This window comes from Rhinoraja longicauda, chromosome 9 (genome assembly GCF_053455715.1).
Source record: "Rhinoraja longicauda isolate Sanriku21f chromosome 9, sRhiLon1.1, whole genome shotgun sequence".
Classification (NCBI taxonomy): domain Eukaryota; kingdom Metazoa; phylum Chordata; class Chondrichthyes; order Rajiformes; family Arhynchobatidae; genus Rhinoraja; species Rhinoraja longicauda.
The window spans coordinates 42,699,275-42,719,363 of NC_135961.1; the positions used below are offsets into that span (position 1 = coordinate 42,699,275).

Genomic DNA, 20,089 nt, shown 5'->3' on the forward strand with positions numbered 1-20,089 from the left:
AAGCACATGTCCCTGCATAACAATTCAAGTGTCTGCAATAAATTGGTGAAGCAAAAAGTCCACTCGACTCTGGCTGCACACTGCAGGGCAATCTTTTATTTTAAGGTTCCCCAGACAGGAATGGTGATGCTACAAAAATTGCACATCGATAAGATTAATCCTTCAGTTCATTTCAGGAAATACAATCACCATTTCCATATCATTTCTTCCATGTTCTGAAGGGGAGTCAAATATAAGCACCATATCACATCTCTGAAAACCACAAATATTTTATTGGTTACCCAAGGAAGTTATTCATAGATATTTTGTCATCTCGATGCTTTCTAACTTCATTCTTGGCTTCTATCAGCATACCTTAATGGTGTAACATTACAACTATCACTTGATCAGGTATCTGTCGATTTGCCTTCCCTGACTTTTAACTACTTCAAGTTAATTAAACCCATGAGATCAGGCTCCTAATGCATGTATTACAATACGAGGCTTAAATCGAAAGAGGTTCTTTATTAGGTTCTGACATATCCTACAGCTCACCATCCAGAACATTAGTGAACAATCAGCATTACAGACGTAAATTTGATTTAACTGAGATAAATGCAGTATCAGTCTTAAGTTTCAACATCAAGTCCTCTTGGCACAGAATCTATTCCATGCAAAGCTAACTTTTGAAATCCCGGCATGCATCCCGTTCTGGCTTTTTACACATTGGTGGTTTTACTTACGAATCTCTGGCTGTGTGTTGTCAGTTGCTCAATTCCCTCACTAAATCTCTTTCCCTTTCCTAAATGTAGAACTCTCTTGCCCTTCTTTGACAATGCTTTCAGTGAGTGGCTCCAATATTGGCCTCACATCGCCAGGATTCGATCCTGACTACGGATGCTATCTGTTCGAAGTTTGTACTTCTTCCCGAAGTTTGCACGTTTTCCCCGAGGGCTATGGGTTTTCTCCCACACTCCAAAGATGTACAGGTTTGTACATTTATTTGCTTCGGTAAAGATTGTAACTTGTCCCTAGTGTGTCGTATAGTGCTAGTGTACAGGGATCGCTGGTCGACGCGGACACGGTGGGCCGAAGGCCCTGTTTCCATGCTGTATCTCTAAACTGAGCTAAATTTCCTTGCATGCTTTGGTATCAAATTTTGTTTGATAATATTCCTGTAAAGTATATATGAATGTTTCACTATGTTAAAGATGCTATAGTGGTGCATGTTGCTTGTTTACAGAATATCTGCCCCAAATAGGATCCCTCATAGAATTGTTGAGGAAACAGTTGAGAACATAACCACAGAAGTAGTTCTTGAAGACTAAAATTAAACAAAAAGACACAAAGCTGGGAATTATAAATCAGTGAACCCCAAAGTTTACAATGGGTATATGTGAACTATCATTATGCTTATTCTCATCAGTGTTCATTTAAAGACCGAGTGCCTGGTACTGTTTGAGGATTGAATATTGACCATGACACCAAAATACTCTGACCTTCTTCCAAAAGTGGAAAGGGTTCTTTCATATCCACCAAAATAGATAAACTGAACCTGGACCCTGGGGGGAGAGGGAGAGGGTGTTGCACCAATGCAGGAGAGGTTTGGGCCCAACGGGTCCACTTGGTCTAGTTTGTTTATAAAAGCGTGCATAGCACAGTGGCACAGCAAGTGCAACTGCTGCTCACAACACTAGAGAGTATTCTGACCTGACCTTGAGTGTATCCTGTGTGGAGTTTGCATGTCCTTCCTGTAACTATGCGAGTTTCCTCCAGGTGCTGCAGTTTCCTTCTATATACCAAGAACATGCACGCTGGTAGATTAATTAGTAATTGCAAATTGGAGGGGGAGGGTGTGATGGCAATGTGGGAACCATTGATTACAAAGAAAACGAGTGGGGAATAGAATAGAAACAAAGTGTTGGAGTAGCTCAGCGGGTCAGGCAGTATCTCTGGAGGACATGGAAAGGTGACGTTTTCATTTGGGGCCCTTCTTCAGATATTCACTATGTGAAGTAGACACAAAATGCTGGAGTAACTCAGCGGGACAGGCAGCATCTCTGGAGAGAAGGAATGGGTGACGTTTCGGGTCAAGGCCCTTCTATCAAACATTTCTTTCCTACACATTTTGTCCACCATGCGAGGTTGGTTTGAAGAAGTTTGGGGAGAGAGCAAAGGAAATCACAGTCAAGTCAACTTCCATCCCAAAGCTGACATTTGTTTGATTATTTGACAAGATGAGGACTTCACTGGCAATGTCAACATTTATTGCCCATTCCTAATGGAGTAGGTGGCTTGCTGAACCATTTCAGAGGATATTTAACAACCGTGGTGTATCCCGTTGTGGGGAATCTGGAACAGGATGACATAGTACTGAATTACAGGTAACCCATTTCAAATGGAGAAGGTAAGGAGAAATTTGTTAGATGCTCATAATTTTTTAGAATTTTCCACCTCTTTGTGAAGACTAAATCATTGAAAGCATTCAAGCCTGAGATGGACAGATTTTTGGCCTACACAGAATTGAGAGTCATGAGAAATAAGTGGGTAGGTGGAGCAGAAGCCAAGATCAAATCACCCATATCATATTCAATATTGGAGCAGGCTCTTCGACCCATATGGCCTTCTTTTCTGGGCCTTTACTCGCAGGAGTTTAGAAGGATAAGGGGGGACCCCATTGAAGCTTACCGAATAGTGAAAGGTTTGGATAGAGTGAATGTGGCGAGGATGTTTCCATTTGTGGGAGAGTCTTGGGCCAGAAGCCAGAGTCTCAGAATAAAAGGACGTACCTTTAGAAAGGAGAAGAGGAGACATTTCTATATTCAGAGGGTGGTGCATCTATGAAATTCATTGCCACAGGCAGCTGTGGAGGTCCAAGGCAAAGGATATTTTTAAGGTGGAGATTGACAGATTCTTGATTCGTAAGGGTGATTCTGATATAATTTGTACACCTAGACCAAGTAGAGAAAGCAAATTTAAATCCTGGAAATCTCCATTCGTAAACCAGGAGGACCCTTTACAGGATTTACGCAGGATTTCTAAACTTGATTTGGCAACAGCTCTGCCAAAGACTGTAAGAAATTGTGGATGCAGCCTAGTCCATCACCAAAACCAGCCTCCCCTTCATCAACTCCTTCTACACCTCACATTGCCCCAGGAAAGTAGCTAACATAATCACAAACTATCGACTCCCTATTCATTCCCTCCTCCTCTCTCCCATCGCCAGATTAAAAGCTTAAAACCATATGCCTCCAGATTCAGTAACGGCTTCTTTCCTACTGTTATTAGGCTACACAATGGTCCTCTCGAAAAACATAGTAACTCTCTTATTCCCAATCTCTAAACCCACCTCACTGTTTTTACCTGTACTTTCTCTGTAGCTGCAATGCTATAACGTTGTAATGTTATATTCCGCACTCTAGTATTTTTCTCTTTGCACTATCTGTTGTACTTGTGCGTGGCTAGATTGTACACATGCACCATATGATTTGGCTGGATAGCATGCAAACAACATTTTTCACTGCAACTTGGTACACATGGCAAAAATAAACCAATACCATTACTAATTCATTAGCAACAATTTATTCATTTCATGATCACGATTACTGACACTAACCACTTAATTCCAGGATATCTTTGTTATTTTTAATCCATTAAATTCAAGCATATTGTGGGAGATTCAGTATCAGTAGTGCTGATCTGGAGACTAATCTGTAACTGGCTATTTTAGCACTGAGTGCAGTAGCTGTGGAGTGTGGAATTTCATGAATGTGGGAGATTTCAATTAGAGTATTTAATTATTCAATTTAACTGTTGAGTTCCATTGGACCATTTGTTTTCATTTCTGGTGTAAACAAGTGGTATAAAGTGGTACACAACTAGTATTTAGATTGTGAGATTGATTAGGTAATGAGCTAGAACTGGTGAAGTGAAGTCAGCCGAGATAGTGTAAGGCCAGGGAATTTAAATCTGTGGTTTTGCTAAATCACAGTATGTTTTAGTTCAATGCCCATTGAGAGCATTGTCTACAGGATGTGAACTCTGCTTAAGGGGTTGTGGTGAAGCTATATATTTAAATAATTTAGTTTATTAAAGGGAGGTATGGCAGGGAATGTGTTGCAGCTGTTGTATGTGGGAGCTGATGATGACCATTGTGATCCATGGTAATCTCATCTGCATTAAATGCATTCCATCCCCTCTTCTATCATGGATGAGACCCTCACACATGGCTCCTCGGTACTCTACAGCTCTGCTCTTGCTCCCCCTTCCCCCAGTCGTAACAGGGATAGAGTCCCATGAGTCCTTAACATTCATCCCATCAGCCATCGCATACACCACATAATCCTCCAACATTTTTGCCACCTCCAACACTCTCAGTCTGAAGAAGGGTCTTGACCCGAAACGGCACCTATTCCTTTTCTCCAGAGATGCTGCCTGACCCGCTGAGTTGCTCCAGCCTTTTGTGTCTATCTTGCATTAGCTTTCTGCTACTTCATGGATTTCACCTCCGAGTTGATGAGCTGAAGTCTGAGATTCGGCTACTGTAATGATGGATAGATAGGGAATGTATTGAGATAGGGTATTATTTTAAGATAGGGAATGTTTACTAGAGACTATTCCAGAAGGCAGTCACATTCTTTTATATTGAAATAAATCAACCCATTCCTACTTTGTCTTATTATACGCTGACAATTGTTCCTCTTCCCATTTAATCCTAATGTTGAGGAATTCAGAAGGGAACTGCCTACTTTAGATTTATGATGGGGTGAATTGATGATCTGATAGGACCATCATCATCTTGTGATAGAGATTTACATAAAGATTGCAAGTGACTTAGTTAAATCTGAAACTAGAGACATAAATCTAAATGAAGTGAACTGAAAGTGCAAGGCATTGATTGTGTATCGTGAATTGGGAAGCTACATTAAAGGCAAAACTAACATTTTGTAAAAATGCATCATTTATCACATGGTGGAATTGCATAAGGTGAAGAAGGCTGTCAAAGGGTAGAGCAGGATGTGGGTCAGTTACAGATATGGGCGGGGATACGGTGGAATTTAATCTGAGCAAGTGTGAAGTGTTAAACTCTGGGAGGTCAAAAGTAAGAGGAAAATATACAGTTAATGACAGGACCTTGAACAGCATTGATGCACAGAAGGATCTTGGGGGTCCAAGTCTATAGATGCCGATAAATGGCTGCACAAGTGGATAATGTGATAAAGGAAGCATATGATATGCTTGCCTTCGTTGGTTGGGACATTGAGTATAAGAATCACGAAGTTACATTGGAGCTTCCTATTGGATGCGGTCTGTTTGCCCCATTACAGGGACGATGTCCGTGTGGTAGAGGTTTACCTGGACGGTGGCTCAACTAGAATGTATTAGCCACGGTAGAGGGTGGATAAACTTGAATTGTTTTCTCTGCAACATCAGAGTCTGAGGGGAAATCTGATAGAAGTATAAAAAATTATAAGAGGCATAAATATGGTAGACAGTCAAATCTTTTACCCAGCGTGGGAATGTAAAATACTAGAGGGCAAGTATTAAAGTAAGAAAGATTTGTGGAACAAGTTTTTTTCAAAGTGGTAGGTGTTGGAATATGTGGAAGTAGATATCATGGTGGTGTTTAAGAGGCTTTTAGATGCGAATGGATAGAGATGGATTATGTGCAGGCAGAATGGATTAACTTAATTTGGCACCATGTTTGACACTGAAATTGTGGACTAAAGAGCCTGTCCCTGATCTGTGTTCTATATCCCTTTACTGTCATGCTTTATTTGCTAAAAATTCATCCAATGATGGTTAACAGGAGAAGTTTGAAATAGCATTACATCAAAGAAACAGCCTTTTTGAGGATGTAATAATTGCAACAAATCACTTTTATGAGGATGTAACAACCAGAATAAATAAGACAGAAGCAGTGGATGTGGTGAAATTGGACTTTCAGAAAGTCTTCAGTAAAATGACAACAAAATGTTAGTAAACAAAATAGTACATGCATTTGGGTAATTGACTCGTATGGGTTAATAAAAAAAGACAGTGCTGGAGTAAACTCAGCAGGTCAGGCAACATCTCTGGAGGACATGGATAGACAATGCTTCAGGCTGGGATCCTTCCTCGGTGTTTGCTTAATTAATGATGGTTAGCAGACAGAAAATGGAGAAGAGGAATAAACCAGTCCTTTTTTACTTGAGGGGCTATGACCAAAAAGGGGGCCCTGAATCTGTTCACAATCTTTATCAAATTTCTGGATTGGGAGAAATGTGTAATATATCCATAGTGCTGGTAAAACGAAGGGGCGTGGCTTATGAGTTGTGCAAAGAATGCAAGGAGGCTTCGAGTGATGTGGTCAGGCTGAGGGATCAGGTCCCAGGGATCAGGTGAAATATAACATGGAAAAATACAAAGTCCTTCCTGTTAGAAAGAAATTGAAAATCAAGGCTTTGTAAATAATGAAAGATTGAATGATATTGATGTTCAAGAGGAGTTGCTGTCCTTGTACTTGAAAGGTACACTATACAAAAGGTGTGTCGGCCATTGTTGAAAGATGATTTGAGTTGAGGAGCAATTATGCAGCTCCTGGAATATTCTGGATATGTCTGATGTCGCTAACAAAGGGAAAGGTATACTTGCAGTAACAAGAGCGCAATAAAGGTTTATCAAATTAATTCCTGAGATGCAGATGGTTAGCCATAGAGTAGACATCAGCAGACTGAGTCTGTGCCTTCCTGAGAGGTGAAACATACAAATCTTTCATGTAGTTTGACAGCGTAGATGTGGGTACTTACACCCAGAATATTGTGTCCAGCACCAGAAGTCGGAGTCTCAAAATAAGAGGTCAGTGATTCATGACTGGGTTATATAGTTTATAGGGTCATGGGAACAAGCCCTTCAGCTCATGTAGGAAAATAACTGCAGATGCTGGTACAAATTGAAGGTATTTATTCACAAAATGCTGGAGTAACTCAGCAGGTCAGGCAGCATCTCAGGAGAGAAGGAATAGGTGACATTTCGGGTCGAGACCCTTCTTCAGACTGAAGAAGGATCTCGACCCTAAATGTCACCCATTCCTTCTCTCCTGAGATGCTGCCTGACCTGCTGAGTTGCTCCAGCATTTTGTGAATAGAGGCCCTTCAGCTCAATTAGTCAAGCCAACAAGATGCCCTATCTAAGCTAGTCCCATTTACCTGTGATTTCCCCATTTCCCTCTAGACCTTTCCTAACCATGTACCTGGCCAAATGTCTTTTAAATTGTGTTATTGAACCTGTCTCAACTATTCCCTCTGGAATCTCGTTCCATATACCCAACAATCTGTGTAGATCTCAGGTTTTGATTAAATCTTTCCCTTCTCATTTTAATTTTATGCACTCTAGTTCTTGATTCCCGTCCCCAGGAAAACAGTGCCTGTCTATCCCCCTCGTGATTTTATACACCTCTAAGATCTCCCCTCAGCCACTTACATCCCAAGGAACAAAGTCATAGTCAAATTTCATCCAATATCCTATTGAATGATGAAACAGATGTGAGAGACCAAGTAACCTTCTCCTGCTCTGTTTATGTTCTTATCCAATGCTATTTCATCCAAACTTTAGGAAGTTTTGAATGCCGGAGAGAGGTGCAATCAATCGTGAAGAAAGGGGGCAAATAATGCAATGAAATGGACCCAATAGAATGAGAATAGAAATGTCAGGTTAGGTATGCACAGGGTCTTTAACATCCCCTAAGCTAACTGCGATGGAAAATTGCAGACAGAAGTTGAATGCCTGATAGCAAGTGCAACCGGAACAGTTACCACTCGATAGTTTATTAATAGAAGGAGAACCACAACTAGGATGGAAAACGATTACTCACAGTTAACCTGCATCAATAAAGTGCAATAGTAAGGTCCAGAACAAATCTGAAATAGAAACTAATATTTAGAGTTCAAAGCTGGAAGGAAACAAGGTTTGCTTGAAATTATTTTTGAAAGAGTAAACTAATCAGGAAGCAGTAGCTGTGGCTATTTGTGAATATATACCTAAAGGTTTTCCAGTTCGTACAAACGATTCATTTGTTTCTGAAATTTCCTCCAATATTAAATAATTCTAAATATTTTTGTAAATTGAGGAAAAGTTGCAAATTGCTAAAATGTTTGTATGTATTAAAAAAATGTCTGATTCAAACCCAGATAGCCCAGAGCACAGGTCGCTCTGTCTACAGCAGCTACCTACAACTACTGCCTACAGTGAGGGCTAAGTGAGAACCTGAGCAAACAAGTCTCCCACCTCCCCTCCCCTCCCCTCCATCCAAACGTGCAATATGCCTAACCCAAAATAAGTTAAACGGCAGCTGCTCTGGAGACTAAAGGGCCTGTCCACTTAGGCGATTTTTTAGGTGACTACAGGCAACTAGGCTGTCGCCACATGGTCGTCGGGGTGTCGCCTGTATGGTGGTGAGTAGCCTCCAAAGAGTCATAGCGTCTTTCCGGTTGCCGCTGGATTTTCAGAATGTTGAAAAAATTTCAGCAACAGTGGGTTTGACGCCAATGAGCGTAGCTTGCGTATCCTGATATAGATGCTGTCGTAGGTTGTCGCCAGGTGACGTAGGTTGTCGCCGGTGCTGACTTCGGTGAATTCCATTGGTGACTACCTATGTCAACCTACGTCAACCGGCGTAAGGTACCGGCATCAAGAGAAGTCAAGTTACGACAGGCATTGGGAAAACCCGTCCACAGAAGTCCAGAGAAGTCAAGCTACAACAGCCAGTCGCGATTCTGATGAATGAAGTCCATGTACGCCTATATCGGCGACAATCTACGACCATACCTACGACAACCTACGACACCTGGCTACCATCGGCGACAGTTGACGCAACTAGCTACGCCAGGCTACATCGGTGGCGCATCCGTGGCGAATGCCCGTGGTCATGGGACTAGGGCGTAGAGGAAATCCGTAACATTTTGACGGAAAATTGATGTATGTTATTTTATTTTAGAGTAGTTTCTCATGGCATCACTTTCAAATAGTCATGATGCAGAATGATTGGAAACCCTACCATACACCCCCTTTTATAGGGAAACTGGGTGATTCCATTGTTTTGGAGGCCAGAATGACGAGAATTGTCTTCAGTTGTCTTCAGTCTTCAGGGTCGCAGCTTGTCGTAGGTTGTCGCGGGTGGACGTAGGTTGACTTCAGTTGTCGTAGGTTGTCGCCCGAGTGGTCATAGGTTGTTGTAGGTGGCGCCGGTGGACGTCCTAGTCGCAACGATTGATCGCAGGTTGTCGGTAGCTTGCCGTAGCTTGACGTCGACTAGGTGGTAGGTTGTTGTAGCTTGTCATAGGGGGGTCCAGTCGCTGGTTTTTCGGTGACCTGCTACGACTATGACAGTCGCCGGCAGTCGCCTAAAAAATTGCCTAAGTGGGACAGGCCCTTAACTCATAAAAATACAGATCCACTCATTCACTGACTGATTGCATGTTAATGCAATAACAAGACAAGCAGATAAGGGGAAGGAAAGCAACACAGGAGTGGGGAATGGAGGAGGACAATTTCTACCTTATTTCCTGTATGTCTCAAAACAATTGTATGAACCTCTGGACTCATAATACTCCTCTTGAGATTCCAGTGCACAGGTATGGTATCTTGGTGCAGAGTACATCGCATTTATTGATTTACCCTCACATGTCAATATCTGTGTGTAGGAAGGTTCCCGACTCAAAACGTCACCCATACCTTCTCTCCAGAGATGCTGCCTGTCCCGCTGAGTTACTCCAGCATTTTGTGTCTGGCTTGTGTCAATATCAGTACTATTTCCACTCTTCTTTGCAACCGAAACTGCAAACCAAACTTTTCATCCTTTACACATATAAGGATAAGACAAATCTTTTCCGTGTCAAATCGCAGTATTCCCACTCCGGCAAACATTCAAACCTTGTAGTTGCTCGACAAGAGTCATTGGCAAATACAGTGCAATGATGCATAACGGAACCGTGCTTGCTTTGCACCATGTGTCTGCTGCCTTAGCTGGCTTCAACCAGAATGCCAACCGGGAACCATCATTTCCCTTTATATACTCCAACTGGGGAAATGTGTAAATAAAATATGCCATAAACCACTCTAGCCTGCTAAAATTGTGAGCATTGGGTCCCAGCTATTTTGGTCCCATAGACCAATAACCCATAGGCAATAATGACTTGTGCCTCCTCTGGAAGACCTACATAAAGTTGCTCCATGTTTTAGGAGTGAACCCAAGAGTCAGGTGTCATCCTCAGAGGAATGGATAAAATGAAAAATAAAACAACCATAGGAGAAAATAGCTGTATTCAGAGGCCCAAACTACCCATAGAATTCTGAATGGAACAAACGAGTGATATTATTGAGTCAATTTTCCTATCTTTAAGGGCCTGTCCCACTTTGGCGATTTTTTAGGCGACTGTCAAAGTCGTAGAAGATCGGCGAAAAAAATAACCGTACGACAATGTCCACGACAATGACCACGACAATCCCCGCGACAAGCTAGGACAACCTACCACATAGGCGACGGCAAGTGACGACAACCGGCGACTCAGTCTTCCCTACCTAGGACGTCCACTACGACAGGGACCACGGCAAGCAAGACAACCAACGAAAACCTGCACATATGTGGAGGTCTCACAAGCACAACTCACACGTGAACAAACCGACAGCAAGGTCCGTCCAGTGAAATTTCTAGGTATATTTTGCATTTGATTGAAGTGCCCGTTTAAAAAAAAAAAGATTTTTGCATGCAATTACCCATCTTTCATAGGAATATGTTGTTTTTGAATAAAGTTGATTTTGTTGATTTCTTTAAAAATATCTGTCGGAATTTATTGAATTTCTAAGTACTTTTTCATGACATGTCATTCACAGATTCTCCTCGCATTCATTTTGACCATTATAATCAAACACTGACACACGCGCTGCGCTATGAGAACTCTTTTCATTCATTCATTTAGATTCTAAATGAATGAATGAAAAGTGTTCTCATAGCACAGCGCATGTGTCAGCGTTTGATTTTAATGGTCAAAATGAATGCTACTAGATTGTGTGAATGACATGTCATGATAAAGTACTTAGAATTTCAATGAATTCCGACTCCTGTTTTTTTTTTTAAATCACCAAGATCAACTTTATTCAACCACAATTTTTTCCTATGAAAGATGTAAAACTGCATGCATCGTGGACTCCGCCCACAATCCACACCTGGCTGTTGCAGCTGCTTTTCAGTGGATGGGTTTAGACCACTGATGTCATGCTCGGAGGTGGCATTGACGTGTGAAAAGGGCTGGCCGGGCCTTGCTGCCCTCATGGTCAGGTGTGCATTTCCCCTACAAACAACACAGCAGTACAACTCAGTATATCTTTTTAGTAGTGTCTGTCTATGCCTGAGCTTTGGCCTTTAATAAACGTCATGAAATGGCGGTGGCCCAGCACTTTAACTCCCCCTCCCATTCCCAGTCTGACCTCTCTGTCATGGGCCTCCCCCAGTGCCATAGTGAGGCCCGCCGGAAATTGGAGGAGCAGCACCTCATATTTCGCCTGGGCAGTTTGCGGCCCGGTGGTATGAACGTCGACTTCTCCAACTTCAGATAGCTCCTCTGTCCCTCCCTTCCCCTCCTCCTTCCCAGATCTCCCTCTATCTTCCCGTCTCCACCTATATCCTTCCTTTGTCCCACCCCCGACATCAGTCTGAAGAAGGGTCTCGACCCGAAACGTCACCCATTCCTTCTCTCCCGAGATGCTGCCTGACCTGCTGAGTTACTCCAGCATTTTGTGAATAAAATGAAATGCCTGTGTATGTGCCTGCCTCATTGATCTAAACAAATAAAGAGTTCTCATAGCGCAGCGCGTGTGTCAGCGTTTGATTTTAATGGTCAAAATGAATGCTAATAGAATCTGTGAATGACATGTCATGAAAAAGTACAGGCGACAACCTTGCATACCTGGGGACAGCATGCGACAATGCCCACAATAAGCTACGGTAACGGGCGACAAGCCAGCTGTCGCCAAGAAATTTCAAACCGGTTGAAATCTTCGCGACGCGTCGAGATCCACTACGATTCTTTGAAGACTCCCCACGATCATGCCAGCGACACCCCGGCGAACTGTGGGGACAGGCCCTTGAAACGCCGGTTTTCGTCAGCTTGCCGTCGCCTATGTGGTAGGTTGTCTTAGCTTGTCGCGGGCATTGTCGTGGTCATTGTCGTACAGTTATTTTTTTCGGTGATCTGCTATGACTTTGACAGTCGCTGGCAGTCGCCTAAAAAAATCGCCAAAGTGGGACAGGCCCTATAGTCTCCCTTATTTAAGCGTAATTACTTTACTTCTGGCCTGATTTGTACAATTCAAATAGCAAGCACCCCATGCCAACGATAATTATTAGGTTATCTCCTCCTCTACTGGCAACATAGATAGTCCAGTGGCAATCACAACTATTTACCCTTTCTGTAATTTGGTGGAGTGATTGATCTCTCTCCCCTTCCTTCATTCCTCATTCCCTAGATTATTGCTGCTCACATCCACATGCACAGCACCCTTCCTGTTTGAAATAGCCAAGTTTGGTCCTCGATGTGCCTTGAATGCCCAGTTAACAGCCGTCGTTCTTCATAATGTAATGGACTGTGCCTCGAAGGCCACATTCCTGAGTGAAGCCTGGCGAGAACTGTCTCTGTTTGTCTGTAGTCATGACATTTTCTTCACGACTGCCCTTCTATTCTCAGGAAGTGCAACAGTGTAATTTTGACATCTCCCGTGTAGTATTTTTACTTCACCAGTTAATTTCACACTCCAATGCATGCTTAAAAGCATCCCAAGCTATTTCTTATGGGAATCAATTTTGAACTGTGTAACAGAATTAAATTGTTAGTATCTCATGCAGTTCACCAAGATCATTGTCGAGGAACTATACTGAGAAAACCTTGTCCTTAAGCATTCCTACAGCCATTTAACTGTTGGTTTGTTTTTAATTATTAGAGCCTTCATTTCTCAGTTGCTCGGAAGAGGTAATTTACCAGATACTTCAGGTCAGCACAGGCATTCAATGAGCTCTCACAACATGGGTTCAATCCTGACCAGCAGTGAGTTAGCACATTCTTCCTGTGACCACATGGGCTTCCTCTGAGTGCTCTGGTTTCCGCCCACATCCCAAAGACGTGGGTTGGTAGGTTAATTGGCCACTGAAAATTTCCCCTAATGCATAGATGTGTGATGGAATCTGAAGGGAATGTGGGGAGAATAAAGAACGGGATTAATGTAGGATTAATGTAAATGCATGCTTAATGGTCAATGTGAACTCACTGGGCCTGAGGGCCTCTTTTCATACTAATGCCTGTATGAAATTGAGAATCCCTTTTCTTCTTTTAAACTGGTATTCATTTAGCTATTACATTTTGCAGATGCATATTGACGGACTGTTTGACCAAATATTATTCCAGAGCACTGCATCCAAGAGTAATAATCCTCTCCTGCGGGTCGATTAAGGGTTAATCTGCACTGATAAATGAATTAAATTTGAAGCAACCATGAGACAATTATTCCTTTCTTCCTTTCCCCTGTCAGAACTCCTCATTAGCTGGAGAATGTTACACAGGAAGCTAATCTGCAATTTATTATTTGAAGCAAGTTCTCCCACCCCAGATTCCAGTTACTGGGACAGACAGGCAAAGCCACCTGTCAATTAAACGGGGTGGGTCAGACACTAATGTTTCCCATTCTCCACAATTGTTGCATCTTACCCGGGGACAGAACAAAGGAAAACTGCAGCATTCAAAAGCTTTTCCTCTTAATGCATGCTGCCACATCAATAACTAACACCTATTTGGTCTTCAATTTGCAATGTCAAACTGGGGTTTTAAGTTTTTTTTAATCACATACATAGAATAAGCTATTCCCCATTGTCCAATTGCTTCTTTCACAGTGCTAAACCCTTCACTGCTGAATAAATCAAATTGTTGTTTGCTAATATGGTTAAGGTTCAGACACTCTCAATGAATAATGGAAACATTTCCATTTTTTATTTTTGTGTGCTTCTCAAGTGAAGTGTTGGATGACCAATAATACTCAATGGATCATCAAGGGGATCTTCTCAATAAATAGACAACCAGCCTTGAATGCGTGTTGGCAGAAATATCCACTTGTATGTTAGATGCATATATACATTTAGACAAATTTAGATAGTTGTGTCTCAGGTTCTGATAATGGATATTTCAAATTGCAGATTGAAATGATAATATATAAACACATAAATTTATGATAATCCTTACTGGGTAAGAGCAAGCATAATTTATGAGAATACAGCTCAAAATCTGAATATAGCAATAAGGGATTTGGAATTGCATGAAAATGGACTGCAATTAATCAAACTCCTTTGCCCATTACTTTAAAAACAAAACTTAACTAAATAACAGACAGATCTCCTATGTAAATGAGGGCTTGATGGTCAGCATAAACTGAAGGCCCTGCACCTGTGCTGTATTTTTCTGTGACACTCTATAAATAGATACAAATGGTCAAACACATTGCAATAATATAATTTCCAGACTCTCCTTCTGAATAGTTGACTTACTCAGGAATGCCATCCAGGTGTTGGTGGAAAAGGCCAGTAGTCCGAAAGACATCACTCTCATCAATACCCCCAGTTTGGCCAGAGTCATTTCTTCAATGCAACGTAACATCATTGGAAAGAGTCCAATCAAGACTGCTCCCTATAGAGAAATAATGTAATTGACATTAGTGCTGATTTTTCAAAGCTTAATACCCTTTTTAAAAATAAAATAAGTTTTCCATGGCATTTAAACCAAATTGAAAATATCACTATCCAAATAATGGACCCCTTCTTATTGCAATTTAATTTTATCCATTATGCACATTGCATCAAAAGGAATAAAGCACATTTCCAAAGGAAAAAAGACATTAAAAAAAATGTTATTCAAATGGAAGGAGGAAAATAAAATCATGTTTTGCAATGAATTTTGAAAAGCTAGCTGGTGGTGGTGTCGTTGAACATCAGGAGAAAGATGAGTACACAGTATCATCTTCACTCAGGCATTAGCCCAGTCTTCTTTCACCAAATGACTTTGCAGTAAGTTAAAGTCCCAACAAGGATACTGTCTTTGGTGTATGTTTTAAAATGAAAGATACAGATAGACAGAGGTTTCAAAAATCTTGACTTTCTTTTGTTTATAGTGAGAATTTGCAGGTGAACTGAATTTACTTACTTCATAGGAATTAATAAAGAAAATTTCATTTTCTGTTAAGAAAAGCAAGAGTTTTAGGGTAACACTTCGCTGTTACATATGCATAAAGACAAAACATGCATAGGGACACTGAGCATATGAGTTAGGAAGTCATGTTGCAACTTTATAGGACTTGGATAGGTCCTTTTTGGAGTATTGTGTGCAGTTCTGGGCGCCCCATTACAGGATAGAATGAGCAGGCCTTGGATAGCATGCAGAAGAGGTTTACCAGAATGTTGTCTGAATTATACGGCATTAACTATAAGATTAGCAAACAGATTGATTTCTCAGGAACGCTGCACATTGAGGGGAGAGGCCTGATGGAACTATAGAAAATTATGAAAGGTATAGATAGGGCAGATTGTGAGAATGTTTTACGCAGGGTGGAAATGTCGAAGACTAGATGACATAGCTTTAATTTAAGAGGGGCAAAGTTTAAAGATGTGCCAGGCAAGTCTTTTGTTTTGCACAGAATGGTGGGTGCCTAGAATGAATGCACTGCCAGGCGTGGTGGAGGAGGCAAATACGAAAATTGTGTTTAAGAGCACGTGCACGCAGAAGATATTAGTTTAACTTACATCATGTTTGGCACATTGTGGGCCATAGGGCTTGTTCCTGTGGTGTATTCTTCTACATGAGAACCAAGATATTTATGGAAGCATAAGAAGTTATGGCACCAGACCATTTGGTCAATGCACACGCCAGCCAGAAATGGATTTGCTTAATTCAATAGTCAATAGACAATAGTCAATTTTATTTGTCACATACACATAAATGTGCAGTGAAATGAAAGATTACCCACTGTCCACCCCAGTACTTAGAGTATAACCCTAAAGCTTTTCCAGATACTCTCTTAATGTAATGAGGGTTACTGCCACTACCATCCTTTCATTCAGTGAGTTCCAGTTTCCATCAACTCCCATCTAATGCTATTAAGTTTGATCTCGTTTCTGGGGGAAATGATCTTTATCACTTCAGTTAATGTCTGAGGGGCAGCACAGTGGCGCAGTGGTAGAGTTGCCACCTCAGAACACCTCAAAAAACTTGACTCATCATTTTATACTTTTCAGTCAAATCTGTTCCCAGTTTCCTTTGTCCTGAAAAAAATAACTCTACCCCAGACAGCTTGTTACTCCAACTTGTTGTGTCTGTCTACAATTTGCCAGCTCTGATCACATCCCCATAAATCAATGCACCTTACCTAGTGCTACTACCCTTCTAGCATTGTGATGCTCAAACTGTTCACAATACCATAATGATTAATACTGTTCTGGCATGAAATATATATTTTTATATATATATTTATATATATATATATATATATATATATACACACACACATATATATATATATATATATATATATATATATATACATATATATATATATTTATCAAACGTTAGTGTATTTTCCTGTTCACTGATAAAACTGTGTCAGCATTAAAATGTCAATCTGGCAGAATTTCATTTTCCTTTATGAATGCTGCATGTGGATTTCATATGCACACAGGGGGGATAACTGACCAATTTGCCTACTTCAATTAAAATCATAAAAGACACTTCTGAACAATGTCAAAAAAATAATGCCCTTCATCTAGGCCAGGGTGAACAAGGGGAAGTTTCTTTCCCTGAAGGATATTAATGAAAAGCTATTGTTAGCTTTCTGTTCCAATTTAATTTAATTATTATTTGCAAGGCACCATGTGGGGTTCATACTCATTTTCCAGATCAATGTCTCAGATCTTTAGCTACAACTGCAGTAACTTAACTACTGTCCTACTGTACTGACTGAAGTTGAACCACTCAAGAAAAAGTCCTAATAATAAAAAAAACAATTTGTTCATGCAATTGTCTGGACTATATTCTAAATGCTCAAACTTGGATCGGTAAGCCAGGGATCAACTAATTTAATAACACCGCTTAATATTTAATCAAGAATGAGAAGATTTCCAATGCAATTCCATTTTACACTGTGAGATCAATCCAATCCTAACTCAGATGCACAATACTTTGATGCAAGCATGAACATCAAGTTTGTACATATCCTCAGACACATCACTGTAACCTGCCAAAGCTCCTGCCACTGTATCCACCAGTAACTCTTGGCGTCAGCTATTTACGATATACATTAATGACTTAGACGAAGGGATTAAAAGTACCATTAGCAAATTTGCAGATGATACTAAGTTGGGGGGTAGTGTGAATTGTGAGGAAGATGCAATAAGGCTGCAGGGTGACTTGGACAGGTTGTGTGAGTGGGCGGATACATGGCAGATGCAGTTTAATGTAGATAAGTGTTAGGTTATTCACTTTGGAAGTAAGAATAGAAAGGCAGATTATTATCTGAATGGTGTCAAGTTAGGAGGAGGGGGAGTTCAACGAGATCTGGGTGTCCTAGTGCATCAGTCAATGAAAGGAAGCATGCAGGTACAGCAGGCAGTGAAGAAAGCCAATGGAATGTTGGCCTTCGTAACAAGAGGAGTTGAGTATAGGAGCAAAGAGGTCCTTCTACAGTTGTACCGGGCCCTGGTGAGACCGCACCTGGAGTACTGTGTGCAGTTTTGGTCTCCAAATTTGAGGAAGGATATTCTTGCTATGGAGGGCGTGCAGCGTAGGTTCACTAGGTTAATTTCCGGAATGGCGGGACTGTCGTATGTTGAAAGGCTGGAGCGATTGGGCTTGTATACACTGGAATTTAGAAGGATGAGGGGGGATCTTATTGAGACATATAAGATAATTAGGGGATTGGACACATTAGAGGCAGATAACATGTTCCCAATGTTGGGGGAGTCCAGAACAAGGGGCCACAGTTTAAGAATAAGGGGTAGGCCATTTAGAACGGAGATGAGGAAGAACTTTTTCAGTCAGAGGGTGGTGAAGGTGTGGAATTCTCTGCCTCAGAAGGCAGTGGAGGCCAGTACGTTGGATGCTTTCAAGAGAGAGCTGGATAGAGCTCTTAAGGATAGCGGAGTGAGGGGGTATGGGGAGAAGGCAGGAACGGGGTACTGATTGAGAGTGATCAGCCATGATCGCATTGAATGGCAGTGCTGGCTCGAAGGGCTGAATGGCCTACTCCTGCACCTATTGTCTATTGTTTATTGTCTATTGTCAGTCATGAAACTGATCCCAGCCATCCTGTACTTCAATTAATTAGTGCAAACTTAACTCGATTGAAAGCTTCATTAAACTTTTATAACTTATGGGCAGGGCCTCAGATGGAGTAATGTGACCAGTTCTTGGCATCATACTTTAGGAAGAGGATACAGAAGGGCTTTATTTAAATATGAGAGAAGCATTTCAGTCACAAAGAGATATAAGTAGTCAAAGAGCCATATAGCACAGAGGTAGTCCTATGGCCCACCGAGTCCACATTGACCATCAAGCCACATCCATACATATCTTATTCTGTTCTCCCCACACTCCAATCAACTGCCCTTAATCTATGCACTCAGAGCAATATACCATGGACAATTAACTTAGCCAACTGCATATCATTGGGGCTTAGTAGGAAACCCACATGATTACGAGAAGAACATGCAAACTCCACTCAGACAGCAGCACTGGAGGTCAGGATTGAACCCAGATCTCTGAAGCTGTGAGACAGTAGCACTACCAACTGTGCTTCGGTGCTGTCGAAGAATTAAGGATCAAAGAGAGTTGAGATTTAATATCATTTAAGGGCTTTGAGGGTAGATAGGAAAAAACTAGTTGCACCAGCAGGTTGAACAATAACCAAAGTCATGAAAGCTAAATGGCAAAAGAATCAGAGGGGTATTGTGTTTTGAAAAGTGCAGAGCAAGTTATGATCAGGAATTCACCCCCTCAAAGGACAATGAAAGTAGGCAGAATTGTAACTACAGTATATAACAAGAACTATCACACACTTTAAAGAGAACTGTCTAAAGTGCTAAGTGTAAAGAAAAGGGATGTGTGATTAATTGGATAGTACTTTCAAAGAGGTGATATATGTATAATAGATTTAATAGTCACCTTCTGTGCTGCAAAAATCACAGAAGAATCTATTATAACCTCCAGGGAAACCATTATCTGGAGAATAAAACAAGGCTCAGCCTACTTGTTGAGTGGGTTAACCTCCCTCATCCTCCAGTGACACTCCTCCATTGTCCAGCTGCCCAGAGCTAGTTCCACATGAGATTAGTTCAATTTAGTTTAGAGAAACTTAATTTAGTGGAAGCAGGCCCTTCGGCCCACCAAGCCCGCACCGACCAGCAATCACCTATACACTAGTTCTAACCTATACACCAGCGACTATTTACAGAAGCATATTAATCTAAAAAAAACCCTGCATGTCTTTGGAGTGTAGAGTGGAGGAAACCGGAGCACCCAGAGAAAACACATGTGGTTACAAGGAGAACTTAAAAGCTCCATAAAGACAGCACCTGCAGTTAAGATCGAACCCGCTACAAATGCTCCAAATCTGAAACAGAAACAGAAAATGCACTCAGAAGTTCAGGCAGCATCTGTGGAGAGAGAAACAGAATCAATGATTTAGGTCAATGACTCTTCATCAGGACTACCTCTTTCAATATTTTTGTAACAGCGTATTATGTCTAGACTTTCTTGGGTTTTCATCACATCAAAGAATCATGGAGTCATGGAGTCATAGAGTGATAGTGTGGAAATAGGCTCTTCGGCCCAACTTACCCACACCGGCCAACATGTCCCGGCTACACTAGTCCCACATGCTTGCGTTTGATCCATATCCCTCCAAACCTGCCCTATCCACGTACCTGTCTGTTTCTTAAATGTTGGGATAGTCCCAGCCTCAACTACCTCCTTCGGCAGCTTGTTCCATACATCCACCACCCTTTGTGTGAAAAAGTTACCCCTCAGATTCTTATTAAATCTTTTTCCCT

General features: G+C 41.4%; 1 protein-coding gene across 1 annotated transcript in view; it reads right to left on the reverse strand.

Moving 5' to 3' along the window:
• Positions 1–20,089, reverse strand: part of LOC144596976 (lysosomal proton-coupled steroid conjugate and bile acid symporter SLC46A3) — a 96,248-nt gene that overhangs the window by 35,733 nt on the left and 40,426 nt on the right. The window contains exon 4 of the mRNA XM_078405874.1: positions 14,543–14,681. Coding sequence (XP_078262000.1) covers positions 14,543–14,681 — 139 coding nt within the window. The remainder of the gene's footprint in view (positions 1–14,542; positions 14,682–20,089) is intronic.